The sequence below is a fragment of the Bombina bombina genome, chromosome 5, assembly GCF_027579735.1.
Source record: "Bombina bombina isolate aBomBom1 chromosome 5, aBomBom1.pri, whole genome shotgun sequence".
Taxonomy (NCBI): Eukaryota; Metazoa; Chordata; class Amphibia; order Anura; family Bombinatoridae; genus Bombina; species Bombina bombina.
In genome coordinates, this window is record NC_069503.1 from 459,667,819 (window position 1) to 459,682,622 (window position 14,804).

The following is a 14,804-nucleotide window of genomic DNA, read 5'->3' on the forward strand; positions in this document are numbered from 1 at the left end:
TACTTAAGAGGTCTTCCCAGTTATCGAACCTACACTGTTTAAGTGGGAGCTACATCGTCTGTTGCTAGGGAGTCTAAGGATGAGAAGAATTTCTCGGCTGCATGTGCCTCCAGGAAAAGATGTGCCGTTCCATTCACAGTAACTTTTAATTTAGCTGGGTAAAGTATGGTCGCATTTATTCCAGAATTTATGAATTTAGTGCATATAGGTGCCAGATCTCTCCTTTTGGAAGCTGTCTCAGCCGAGAAATCCTGAAAAATAAGGATCTTAGCTCCATTAATAATGAGAGGTTGTGTTTTATGGTAATGCTGGAGAATAGAGATTTTGTCCTGGTAATTGAGTAGCTTTACAATAACAGGTCTAGGCCTATTAGATTTTTGAGCTAATTGTGGTGGGCCCAATCTGTGGGCTCTCTCTACCAAGATGTTGTTGTATAAGGGCGAGAGTTTGAGAGCTGTCTTTAGTGTGTCAGAAACAAAGACGGCAAGGTCCTCATATTGTTTCTCCTCTGGAAGACCTATTATTCTGATGTTGTTTCTTCTGCTACGGTTTTCAAGGTCTTCTAGTCTCATAAGGATTTTTTGATTACTGCTACTGATGCTGTCCAGCTTAGTGCCTTGTACTACTACCGTGTCTTCCAGATCCGATACTCTCTGCTCGACCTCCTGCATTCTTGAGGAGAATTGTCTGATTTCCTGAGATAGAGAGGAAATATCCTGCTTAATTTCCATCCTAAGAGCATCGAATTTGGGAGAGAGGGCATCAGAAATGCTGGCAACTAGATTTTGGACATTTAGTACTTCAGGTGTGGCTGCACTTAATAAAGTTGATTGAATCTCAGCTATTGAGTCCTGTGTGTTTTTGGATTTCTTATCTCTTTGTCTACCTGCCATTCCTGGTGAAGATGCTTTAGAAGAAATACCAAGAAATTTATCCATGTACTTCTCTATAGAAGAGAAAGAAGCAGAGAGAAGGAGAGAAGGGGGGAGAGGGAGAGAAAAAAAAAAAAGAAGAGAAAAAAAAAAAAAAAAAAAAAGGAAAGAAAGGAACGTAGAAGTGCAAGGGAAGTGGGGGAATGTGGGGGGATGGTACGTGACCTATGGGAGGTGATTGAGTCGGGCAGGAAGTTGTGAGTACGCCAAATCTAAGGTAGTGCCTTCGTGTGGGATTTTCCAATTGTGTTGTTTGTGATTATAAAAAAAAAAAAAAAAAAAAAAGGAAGAAGTGAGCTAAGGAGGAATATATCTCAAGATCCCTAAAAGGGAATCAGTGGGGTGGGCGTAGAGGAATGCGCCAATTCAGTGTCGGGCTGTGGCTTGTGATGCCCTATTTAATTTACGTGCTATTTGGGTGATTTGTGTAGATGAGTGAGAAAAAAGGAGAAAGAGGGAGAAAGGGGGGGAGGGGAGGGGGAAAAAAAAGGAAGAGGCGTTTAGAGTAACGTTGTGTATTCGCGTTTACCCTATATGTTATTTATCTGCTCGCTTTTTCTAAGGTATGAGGGCTTTAGTGTTTTTAATCACTGGGTTTAGGATATTTGGCAGAATAATAACGACAGTAAGTTGGTGGGGAACCTCTTTAGCAATAAGAAGTCAATTATCAGTGCTCTTGTTGTATTTTTAGTTTTAGTGCAAAATCGCTGAGATAGAGTATCTTTCCCAAGTTTTGAAACTACCGGATATTGCACAGTGCTGGACATATACTTATTTACTTATGGCCCAGAATCTTTCAGTGTACTGAGTATCAGGGATTACCATGCTCTTATTGGTAATAGGTGATATGAGTAAGCAGATAATATTGATTCAGAGAGTTCTTTAATATCTAAGGGGTTGATTAGAGGTATTTTATTTCTAAGAGAAGGAGCTAGGGGAGATTACCCCTGTTTACTATTATTGTGATAAAGTATTGAATACTACAGGTAGGTCAGGGGATTGCTGCCTGTATCCCTATTGTATTTTTTTTTTTTTTTCCTAGACTCAAGGCAGGGAAGAAACTCAGGTAATACAGATAAATTTTGGTTTTCCAGCTATACTAATTATCATGTAGACCTTTCAAAGGGTCAGCGAGAATGTTGATTAATAAGAAGATTCAGTTTGAGCCTTAGTGACCCAGCTTTAGTAAGATACCTGTATGTATAGCGTAGTAACGCCTTTAAAAAGCCATCAAACAAAAAACAATTCCTTTTTGCATATGCAGTATAAGTATGTACGCAATCTGACAAAGCTAGACAGTGTTATATACAAAACAAGAAGAAAAGTGCAACATAATCAGTTGGTAGTATCAGGTTTTGAAACTTTTGTATCAGAGAGGAAAAAAAGAGTGAAGGAGCTTATTCAAGTTTGTTAGAGACTGAGACTACCAGATATTGCGCAGTGCTAGATATATGCTTATTTCATGTGGCACAGTAATTTTCAGTATACTGAGTATCAGGAGTTACCACGCTCTTATTAGTAGTAGGTGATATGAATAAGCAGGTAATATTGGTTCAGGGAGTTCTTTAAAATCTAAAGACTTGATTAGAGATATTTTATTTTTAAAGGAAGAAACTAGGGGAGATTACCCCTGTTTATTATTGTTGTAGTAAAGTATTGAATACCACAGATAGGTCAGGAGATTGCTGCCTGTATCCCTATTGTATCTTTTTCGTAGGCAGAGAGCAGGGAAAAAACTCAGGTAATACAGATCATTTTTGCTTTTTGCAGCTACACCAACTATCATGTAGACCTTTCAAAGGGTCAACAAGAATATTGGTTAGTGATATGATTCAGTTTAAACCTTAATGACCCATCTTTAGGAAGACATGTGTAGTGTAGTAACGCTTTTAAAAAGCCATCAAACAAAGACAATTCCTTTTTGCATAAATAGTATCAGTATGTACGCAATCTAATAAAGCTAGACAGTGTTATATCCCAAATAAAGAGAGAAATGCAAGATAATCAGTTAATAATATCAGGTTTTGAAACTTTTGTAACAGGTAGGGGGAAAGTGAGAGAGCATATTCGAGTTGTTAAAGATTAAACAAATATTCTCATAGAAGAAGTCTTTTTGTTCTCGGTCTCTTCTTAAGTTCAAATTGCCCCTTTATATATTTCTAGTCCACAGTTATGATATCGAGATAGGGAGCAAGAGAGCTTGTTAAATGTAATTAAGTGCTCTAGACGATTTAGCGTCTCAGGTTTATCCCCCTTGGTAAGCTTCCAGGCCATTCGCCATCAGCCTGATTCTTTCCCTGTCTCCCCCCTTCCTCCTCCTATTCACCTCTGCCTTTAGCAAATTGACTTTTAACGGGTCTGGCCTAAGATTTTTAGGAGCCTCTTCAGGTATCCGGGAGCAGTGTTTGACCCACAGTGCAGTAAGAAAGAAGTTCAGGTAAACTCACCCCTTGCCTCCGCCTGTCCACTCGCCGTGTTCGCCAGCGACATCCAGGTCCCCGCAAGCCGACACGGGGCTGCCTCCAGTAGCCGTTTCCCCTCCGCCCCTATCGAGGATCACGCTCGGCTCTCCTCACGCAGCAACGGTGGGAGGAGAGCAAGAGGGCTGCATCAAACACCGGCGTCAGCCGGAGAGGGACGGCTCCAGCGTCAGAACCCCAATCCAAAATCGAGCCCAGCTCCCTCCCGCGCAGCACCGGTGGGGGAGGGAGAGGGCGGACACCAAGCTGCAATGCTGCAGGGGGGGCACTTCCAGCGGTGCCGCAGGTGAGGTTCAGGTAATTACAGAGCGGTCGAAGATGCTGAGAATTTTCCTGGCGAGGGCTACAGGCGGAGTGGGGGAGATAAGGTTTGAAGTTTGAACGGAGTGGCAGAGTTTAGTTTGAAGGAGGAGGGAGATACAGTCTAAAGCAGAGAACGTAGATAGCGTGGTAAGAGATAGTTTTTAGGCTGGGTAGGTCAAAATAGAGACAAGTTGAGTCCAGGCAATGAAAAGAGTTAGTATGAACCAGTGGGATGGTGGGCCACTGGTGAAGGGTTCCAGAGCTGCTTTTACCAAGCTGTCCTTACAAAGAGCCCCAGGACTTGGGGCAGGCGCGCAAAACAATCCACCGCCAGTATGTGTGTGGCTGGAGGTGTGGGCTCAGCAACACCTGTTGAGCTCCTCCTCCACCGGAACCTAGACAGAACGTGTGATTTTTCTTGACTAGGGCATGTCTAGAGAATACAATTTTAAACAACTTTCCAATTTACTTCTATTATTTAATTTGCTTCATTCTCTTGTTATTCTTTGCTGAAAGGTTTATCTAAGCAAGCTCAGGAGCAGCAGAGAATATAGGTCCTAGCTTTTGATTGGTGGCTGCATATATATATATATCGATTGTGATTGGCTCACCTATGTGTTCAGTTAGAAACCATTAGTGCATTGCTGCTCCTTCAACAAATGATACTTACAGAATGAAACAGATTAGATAATAGAAGTACATTAGAAAGTTGTTTAAAATTGTATTATCTATCTGAATCATAAAAGAAAAAAAAAGAGTTTTATTTCCCTTTAAGCACCTGTAAAAGGTGAGATTAGAATTAGCCATTTACAATCAGTGACTCATTGGTCAGCTAAAGTGTAAGGATACTTAAAATCTGACTTGTTAGATGTACTTACAGACAGCAGCTGAGAATCCCTGTTATAGAACATACTAACTGATTGATTGAAAAATTGAGCATGTCATGTGCAAAACCACTGCAATGTTTCAAAGATAAATTATATTAATGCCAAATACCTATGATGGTGTAGTTTTACCTATTAATTTATGAAAATTATGGTGTGCCTGTAAGAAAAATATAAATGCATTTTTGTTGTTAGAATTTACCACTTTTACTAATTTCCTAAAGCAAGTTATATGCTTACAACTGGAGTTTTCATGGGTTAAGATGGATTTTAAATATCACAAGACCTTTCTCTAAAATATTTTTTTAGCTACAATGAATGCACGTCGAAATGACCTATGACTGCAGAACAGGGCCAATGTTTACTGGAAGCTTTTTTTTCTAATAGCGTATACTGCAAAATAGAGTCTATTTGAATTTGAAATGTGCTTGCATGCATTTAACATTCTACAAGAAGGTCCCATTAAAATCCAAAATAAATTTTTAATCTAATTAGGAAAAAATGTACATGTTTCTTGCTGAAGTTGAGAAAAATTCACAATATATATGTGCTTTACTTTTATCAAATAGTGAGAGTCCACATGTCATTACTTGTGGGAATATTCCCCTCCTGACCACTTGGAGAATGCAAAAGACACCCCAACACACCAGACCTTTAAATACCTCCCACATTTCATGGTCATATTATTTTGCTTCCTTAGGCCTAGATTTAGAGTTCGGCGGTAAAAGGGCTGTTAACGCTCCGCGGGTTTTTTTCTGGCCGCACCATAAATTTAACTCTGGTATTGAGAGTTCAAACAAATGCTTCGTTAGGCTCCAAAAAAGGAGCGTAGAGCATTTTTACCGCAAATGCAACTCTCGATACCAGAGTTGCTTACGGACGCGGCCGGCATCAAAAACGTGCTCGTGCACGATTCTCCCATAGGAAACAATGGGGCTGTTTGAGCTGAAAAAAAACCTAACACCTGCAAAAAAGCAGCGTTCAGCTCCTAACGCAGCCCCATTGTTTCCTATGGGGAAACACCTCCTAAGTCTGCACCTAACACCCTAACATGTACCCCGAGTCTAAACACCCCTAACCTTACACTTATTAACCCCTAATCTGCCGCCCCCGCTATCGCTGACCCCTGCATTACACTTTTAACCCCTAATCTGCCGCTCCGTAAACCGCCGCCACCAACGTTATCCCTATGTACCCCTAATCTGCTGCCCTAACATCGCCGACCCCTATGTTATATTTATTAACCCCTAATCTGCCCCCCACAACGTCGCCGACACCTACCTACACTTATTAACCCCTAATCTGCCGAGCGGACCTGAGCGCTACTATAATAAAGTTATTAACCCCTAATCCGCCTCACTAACCCTATCATAAATAGTATTAACCCCTAATCTGCCCTCCCTAACATCGCCGACACCTACCTTCAATTATTAACCCCTAATCTGCCGACCGGAGCTCACCGCTATTCTAATAAATGTATTAACCCCTAAAGCTAAGTCTAACCCTAACACTAACACCCCCCTAAGTTAAATATAATTTTTATCTAACGAAATAAATTAACTCTTATTAAATAAATAATTCCTATTTAAAGCTAAATACTTACCTGTAAAATAAATCCTAATATAGCTACAATATAAATTATAATTATATTATACCTATTTTAGGATTAATATTTATTTTACAGGCAACTTTGTAATTATTTTAACCAGGTACAATAGCTATTAAATAGTTAAGAACTATTTAATAGTTACCTAGTTAAAATAATTACAAATTTACCTGTAAAATAAATCCTAACCTAAGATATAATTAAACCTAACACTACCCTATCAATAAAATAATTAAATAAACTACCTACAATTACCTACAATTAACCTAACACTACACTATCAATAAATTAATTAAACACAATTGCTACAAATAAATAAAATTAAATAAACTATCTAAAGTACAAAAAATAAAAAAGAACTAAGTTACAGAAAATAATAAAATATTTACAAACATAAGAAAAATATTACAACAATTTTAAACTAATTACACCTACTCTAAGCCCCCTAATAAAATAACAAAGCCCCCCAAAATAAAAAATTCCCTACCCTATTCTAAAATACAAATATTACAAGCTCTTTTACCTTACCAGCCCTGAACAGGGCCCTTTGCGGGGCATGCCCCAAGAATTTCAGCTCTTTTGCCTGTAAAAAAAAACATACAATACCCCCCCCCCAACATTACAACCCACCACCCACATACCCCTAATCTAACCCAAACCCCCCTTAAATAAACCTAACACTACCCCCCTGATGATCTTCCTACCTTGTCTTCACCATGCCAGGTTCACCGATCCGTCCTGGCTCCAAGATCTTCATCTAACCCAAGCGGGGGCTAGACATCCACTGAAGAAGTCCAGAAGAGGGTCCAAAGTCTTCCTCCTATCCGGCAAGAAGAGGACATCCGGACCGGCAAACATCTTCTCCAAGCGGCATCTTCTATCTTCTTCCATCCGATGACGACCGGCTCCATCTTGAAGACCTCCAGCGCGGATCCATCCTCTTCTTCCGACGACTAGACGACGAATGACGGTTCCTTTAAGGGACGTCATCCAAGATGGCGTCCCTCGAATTCCGATTGGCTGATAGGATTCTATCAGCCAATCGGAATTAAGGTAGGAATTTTCTGATTGGCTGATGGAATCAGCCAATCAGAATATAGTTCAATCCGATTGGCTGATCCAATCAGCCAATCAGATTGAGCTCGCATTCTATTGGCTGTTCCGATCAGCCAATAGAATGCGAGCTCAATCTGATTGGCTGATTGGATCAGCCAATCGGATTGAACTATATTCTGATTGGCTGATTCCATCAGCCAATCAGAAAATTCCTACCTTAATTCCGATTGGCTGATAGAATCCTATCAGCCAATCGGAATTCGAGGGACGCCATCTTGGATGACGTCCCTTAAAGGAACCGTCATTCGTCGTCTAGTCGTCGGAAGAAGAGGATGGATCCGCGCTGGAGGTCTTCAAGATGGAGCCGGTCGTCATCGGATGGAAGAAGATAGAAGATGCCGCTTGGAGAAGATGTTTGCCGGTCCGGATGTCCTCTTCTTGCCGGATAGGAGGAAGACTTTGGACCCTCTTCTGGACTTCTTCAGTGGATGTCTAGCCCCCGCTTGGGTTAGATGAAGATCTTGGAGCCAGGACGGATCGGTGAACCTGGCATGGTGAAGACAAGGTAGGAAGATCATCAGGGGGGTAGTGTTAGGTTTATTTAAGGGGGGTTTGGGTTAGATTAGGGGTATGTGGGTGGTGGGTTGTAATGTTGGGGGGGGGGTATTGTATGTTTTTTTTTACAGGCAAAAGAGCTGAAATTCTTGGGGCATGCCCCGCAAAGGGCCCTGTTCAGGGCTGGTAAGGTAAAAGAGCTTGTAATATTTGTATTTTAGAATAGGGTAGGGAATTTTTTATTTTGGGGGGCTTTGTTATTTTATTAGGGGGCTTAGAGTAGGTGTAATTAGTTTAAAATTGTTGTAATATTTTTCTTATGTTTGTAAATATTTTATTATTTTCTGTAACTTAGTTCTTTTTTATTTTTTGTACTTTAGATAGTTTATTTAATTTTATTTATTTGTAGCAATTGTGTTTAATTAATTTATTGATAGTGTAGTGTTAGGTTAATTGTAGGTAATTGTAGGTAGTTTATTTAATTATTTTATTGATAGGGTAGTGTTAGGTTTAATTATATCTTAGGTTAGGATTTATTTTACAGGTAAATTTGTAATTATTTTAACTAGGTAACTATTAAATAGTTCTTAACTATTTAATAGCTATTGTACCTGGTTAAAATAATTACAAAGTTGCCTGTAAAATAAATATTAATCCTAAAATAGCTATAATATAATTATAATTTATATTGTAGCTATATTAGGATGTATTTTACAGGTAAGTATTTAGCTTTAAATAGGAATTATTTATTTAATAAGAGTTAATTTATTTCGTTAGATAAAAATTATATTTAAGTTAGGGGGGTGTTAGTGTTAGGGTTAGACTTAGCTTTAGGGGTTAATACATTTATTAGAATAGCGGTGAGCTCCGGTCGGCAGATTAGGGGTTAATAATTGAAGGTAGGTGTCGGCGATGTTAGGGAGGGCAGATTAGGGGTTAATACTATTTATGATAGGGTTAGTGAGGCGGATTAGGGGTTAATAACTTTATTATAGTAGCGCTCAGGTCCGCTCGGCAGATTAGGGGTTAATAAGTGTAGGTAGGTGTCGGCGACGTTGTGGGGGGCAGATTAGGGGTTAATAAATATAACATAGGGGTCGGCGATGTTAGGGGTAGCAGATTAGGGGTACATAGGGATAACGTAGGTGGCGGCGATTTGCGGTCGGAAGATTAGGGGTTAATTATTTTAAGTAGCTTGCGGCGACGTTGTGGGGGGCAAGTTAGGGGTTAATAAATATAACATAGGGGTCGGCGATGTTAGGGGTAGCAGATTAGGGGTACATAGGGATAACGTAGGTGGCGGCGATTTGCGGTCGGAAGATTAGGGGTTAATTATTTTAAGTAGCTTGCGGCGACGTTGTGGGGGGCAAGTTAGGGGTTAATAAATATAACATAGGGGTCGGCGATGTTAGGGGTAGCAGATTAGGGGTACATAGGGATAACGTAGGTGGCGGCGATTTGCGGTCGGAAGATTAGGGGTTAATTATTTTAAGTAGCTTGCGGCGACGTTGTGGGGGGCAAGTTAGGGGTTATAACATAGGGGTCGGCGATGTTAGGGGTAGCAGATTAGGGGTACATAGGGATAACGTAGGTGGCGGCGATTTGCGGTCGGAAGATTAGGGGTTAATTATTTTAAGTAGCTTGCGGCGACGTTGTGGGGGGCAAGTTAGGGGTTAATAAATATAACATAGGGGTCGGCGATGTTAGGGGTAGCAGATTAGGGGTACATAGGGATAACGTAGGTGGCGGCGATTTGCGGTCGGAAGATTAGGGGTTAATTATTTTAAGTAGCTTGCGGCGACGTTGTGGGGGGCAAGTTAGGGGTTAATAGATATAATACAGGGGTCGGCGGTGTTAGGGGCAGCAGATTAGGGGTACATAAGTATAACGTAGGTGGCGGTCGGCAGATTAGGGGTTAAAAATTTTAATCGAGTGGCGGCGATGTGGGGGGACCTCGGTTTAGGGGTACATAGGTAGTTTATGGGTGTTAGTGTACTTTAGGGTACAGTAGTTAAGAGCTTTATAAACCGGCGTTAGCCAGAAAGCTCTTAACTCCTGCTATTTTCAGGCGGCTGGAATCTTGTCGTTAGAGCTCTAACGCTCACTGCAGAAACGACTCTAAATACCAGCGTTAGAAAGATCCCATTGAAAAGATAGGCTACGCAAATGGCGTAGGGGGATCTGCGGTATGGAAAAGTCGCGGCTGAAAAGTGAGCGTTAGACCCTTTAATCACTGACTCCAAATACCAGCGGGCGCCCAAAACCAGCGTTAGGAGCCTCTAACGCTGGTTTTGACGGCTACCGCCGAACTCTAAATCTAGGCCTTAATAAGCAGTGAGGTGAAAGTTAAGTACAAGATCTACACATTGTTTGAAAGGGGATCCTCTTAACTGATCTGAGGCCCAAATCCTCCTCACAGCAACCCGTAGTTCAGAGGGGCAGATAAGGAGTTTTTAGCCAGGCAGCAAAAGGTCTTTTCTCATTGAAGAAAGGTTGCAGGGCTCACAGGACTTGTCCACAAAGACTTAAAAGATGCTTATTTGCATATTCCTATACACAGGGATCATGCCAAGTTCCTTAAATTTGCTTTTCTAGACTAGCATTGCCAGTTTTTTGCTTCCCTTTTGGTTTGGCTACAGCTCCCAGAGTCTTTACAAAAGTACTGGGAGCTTTGTTATCTGTAGTTTGAGCACAAGGGATTTCTGTAGTCCTTACTTGGACGACTTTCTGGTTCAGGCTCCTCCTTATCTTATCATCTGGATGTGTCTCACAATCAGATGGTCCTTCAGTTGCTTCAGAGTCACAGTTTGAAAAGAAATTTTGTAAAAAGCCCATTAACTCCTCAGATCCATGTTTCTTTTCTGGGGTTCATAATCAGTTTTTCAACGCAGACTGAAGCTGCAACAGGCCTGTGCCTTTCTGCAGTTGAATCCTCTCCCTTCCATTGCTCAGTGCATGGAAGCCTTGGGTCTAATGGCGGCTGCCTCAGATCCAGTTCCATTTGCCAGATTTCATCTTTGCGACCTCCAATTGCAGATGTTGCATCATTGGAATAGGAACCACGAGGATCTGGTTTAGAGGATTAAGTTAGATCACAAGACAAGACAGTCTTTGACTTGGTGGCAGATTCACTAGTCCTTAATTCAGGGAGCCTCCTTTCTTCGACCAGTGATCTCCACAGATGCCAGCCTGTTAGGTTGGGCTGCAGTCTGGGGGCCATAGAAAGCGCAGGGGATTTGGTCTCCTCAGGAGGTGAGGTTACCAATAAATATTCTGGAACCCTACTCCATCTTCAGGGCTCTCTAGCGTTGGCTCGACCTCTAGCACAAATCTTTTATGAGATTCCAGTCAGACAATGTCACGGCAGTGGCTTATGTCAATCATCAGGGAGGAATTCACAGTTCCTTAATAATAAGGGGAGTGTCCTGCATTTATTTTTTTTACTTAAAATAACATTGAATTAAGTCAGGTATACTGTTTATTTTATTAATAACATTATAGAAATGTAATAACATAAATTGTTATGATTTCCTTGTAAAACGCTGCTAAGTTCAGCAGCCATTAAAATAACATGTTGGCAACAGTTGTGCTAATGTGAGCATTTACCTCTCTGTGCTCTTTTATTTTATTAACCATATGAACAGATTATTACAGTTTGAAAAATAGGTTCAATATATTAAAATATTAAATCAAGAGATCTCTCACACTAGAGATAAGGCTTATTATCTATCTCTCTGTCTGTCTGTCTGTCAGTCTATCTAATTTTTTTTGGTTAATGTGTAGACCTCACTAATATTGAGTTGTGTTTTTAGATACACCACATGGAGGACATTTTGAAGTTCACTTTAATAATGTACGGGTTCCAGTAACTAATTTAATATTAGGTAAGTATTTCAATCAAAAGTTAGTGACACATAAAAAGAAGGATGATTAGACTTACAAATAGACTAAATCTCTGGATTTAAATGGCATTACAACCGATATTATCAGCCATGTTTGCAATGTTCATATTAGTCTTGGTTAATTAGAAATAAAATGGCTACCAGTCACATAGGGCAACACTAACCTTCAGCTAAAAGTTTATATGGCATTTCTCCATTTTTTGGGCACCATATCAAGAGGGGCATTCTTTAGTCGGTAGCACCATAGTGTTGTCACAGTCTACCGCAATATTTACAGCATGTCTTGTCAGTATGTTTATATCAAATGAAAAAATTGCATTCCACTTGAAAACTGATTCTTTAACCCCTTAATGACCACAGCACTTTTCCATTTTCTGTCCGTTTGGGACCAAGGCTATTTTTACATTTTTGAGGTGTTTGTGTTTAGCTGTAATTTTCCTCTTACTCATTTACTGTACCCACACATATTATATACCGTTTTTCTCGCCATTAAATGGACTTTCTAAAGATACCATTATTTTCATCATATCTTATAATTTACTATAAAAAATTATAAAATATGAGGAAAAAATGGAAAAAAACACACTTTTTCTAACTTTGACCCCCAAAATCTGTTACACATCTACAACCACAAAAAAACACCCATGCTAAATAGTTTCTAAATTTTGTCCTGAATTTAGAAATACCCAATGTTTACATGTTCTTTGCTTTTTTGTAAACTATAGGGCCATAAATACAAGTAGCACTTTGCTATTTCCAAACCATTTCTTTTCAAAATTAGCGCTAGTTACATTAGAACACTGATATCTTTCAGGAATCTCTGAATATCCATTGACATGTATATATTTTTTTTTAGTAGACAACCCAAAGTATTGATCTAGGCCCATTTTGGTATATTTCATGCCACCATTTCACCGCCAAATGCAATCAAATACAAAAAATCGTTCACTTTTCACAAATTTTTTCACAAACTTTTGGTTTCTAACTTAAATTATTTACAAACAGCTTGTGCAATTATGGCATAAATTGTTGTAAATTCTTATCTGGGATCCCCTTTGTTCAGAAATAGCAGACATATATGACTTTGGCGTTGCTTTTTGGTAATTAGAAGGCCGCTAAATGCCACTGCGCACCACACGTGTATTATGCCCAGCAGTGAAGGGGTTAATTAGGGAGCATGTAGGGAGCTTTTTGGGATAGTTTTAGCTTTAGTGTAGTGTAGTAGACAACCCCAAGTATTGATCTAGGCCAATTTTGGTATATTTTATGCCACCATTTCACCGCCAAATGCGATCAAATAAAAAAAAAAAGTTAAATTTTTCTCAATTTTAGGTTTCTCACTGAAATTATTTACAAACAGCTTGTGCAATTATGGCACAAATGGTTGTAAATGCTTCTCTGGGATCCCCTTTGTTCAGAAATAGCAGACATATATGGCTTTGGCATTGCTTTTTGGTAATTAGAAGGCCTCTAAATGCCGCTGCGCATCACACGTGTATTATGGCTAGCAGTGAAGGGGTTAATTATGTAGCTTGTAGGGAGCTTGCAGGGTTAATTTTATCTTTAGTGTAGAGCTCAGCCTCCCACCTGAAACATCAGACCCCCTGATCCCTCCCAAACAGCTCTCTTCCCTCCCCCACCCCACAATTGTCCCCGCCATCTTAAGTACTGGCAGAAACTCTGCCAGTACTAAAATAAAAGGTATTTGGCCCTTTTTTTTTTTTTAAAAAAAAAGCATATTTACATATGCTGATGTGTATGATCCCCCCTTAGACCCCAACCTCACTGATCCCCCACCTAACAGCTCTCTAACCCTTCCCCTCTGCCTTAATGGGCGCCATCTTGGGTACTGGCAGCTGTCTGCCAGTACCCAGTTTTGCAAAAATGTGCCTTTTTTAAAAAAAAAAAGCCCTTTTCTGTAGTGTAGCTTTCCCCCCCCCCCCACCAAGACCAACCCCCAACCCCTTCCAGACCCCTTAGATTATATTTTTAATATTTAAACTTTTTTTTTTTTTTACTTTTAACTTTATGTTTTTCTGTAGTGTAGCGGTTCCCACCCGCTCCCGCCCCGTGCACGCGCCCGCCCACCTACCCCCCGTGCACGCGCGTGCTCCCGTGCGCGCCCCCGTGGGTCCCACCCCCCCCCACTCCATACAGAGCATCGATGGCCGCCCACCCGCCTCCCACGTAAGCTCCCACCCACCAACGATACCGGCCATCGATGTCCGGTGCAGAGAGGGCCACAGAGTGGCTCTCTCTGCATCGTATGGCCAAGGGGGGTTATTGCAGGATGCCTCCATATCGAGGCATCACTGCAATAACCGGAAAGCAGCTGGAAGCGAGCAGGATCGCTTCCAGCTGCTTTCCAGACCAAGGACGTACGCCACACGTCCTCGGTCATTAACTGTATTTTTTTTGAGGACGTGTGGCGTACGTCCTTGGTCGTTAAGGGGTTAAAAGAAAGGTTGTCATGAATTTTTGTAATGTATAGTGAGCTTACACTTACAATAAAACTGCATATATAAATACATTTGTTTTATTTCCTTTTAACTTTTTATTGCAATGTAACAAAAATCCTACAATTAGAATAGCCGTTTGTGGTTACATTAGCTACCTTGGGCTTTATTTAATAGTAATATTTCACTTCACCTAGATCATTCTGCCTTGTAATTGGTGGTTCAAGTAAAATGAAAGTAAAATTAGTATTTAAGACATTATAGTTACATAATAAACCACTTGCATTTTATAGTATTTTTATCACAAGTGACATGAAACCTATTTTTTTTTCTTTCATGATTGAGAGTTTCCAATTTACTTCTGTTACCAAATTTACTTTGTTTTCATTATATTCTTTTTGTGAAAAGCAGGTAGATAGGCTGTATACAATTTAGTACATTTGCAGCAATGTTTGCTGATATTTAGTGCTGTAGACACACGCACACTACCTACTTAGGTATGCGCTTCAACAAAGAAACCCATGAGAACAAAACAAATTTAATATAGAAGTAATTTGGAAAGCTTTTTTAAAATTGCATGCTCTGTCTGAATAACAGAAGAAAAAATTGGGGCTTCATTCCCCTTTAAAT

At 40.2% G+C, this 14,804-nt stretch overlaps 1 protein-coding gene across 1 annotated transcript in view; it reads left to right on the forward strand.

The window, feature by feature from the left end:
* Positions 1 to 14,804, forward strand: part of ACAD11 (acyl-CoA dehydrogenase family member 11) — a 381,257-nt gene that overhangs the window by 322,625 nt on the left and 43,828 nt on the right. The window contains 1 exon segment of the mRNA XM_053714335.1: positions 11,629 to 11,700. Within this exon segment, the coding sequence (XP_053570310.1) occupies positions 11,629 to 11,700 (72 nt within the window).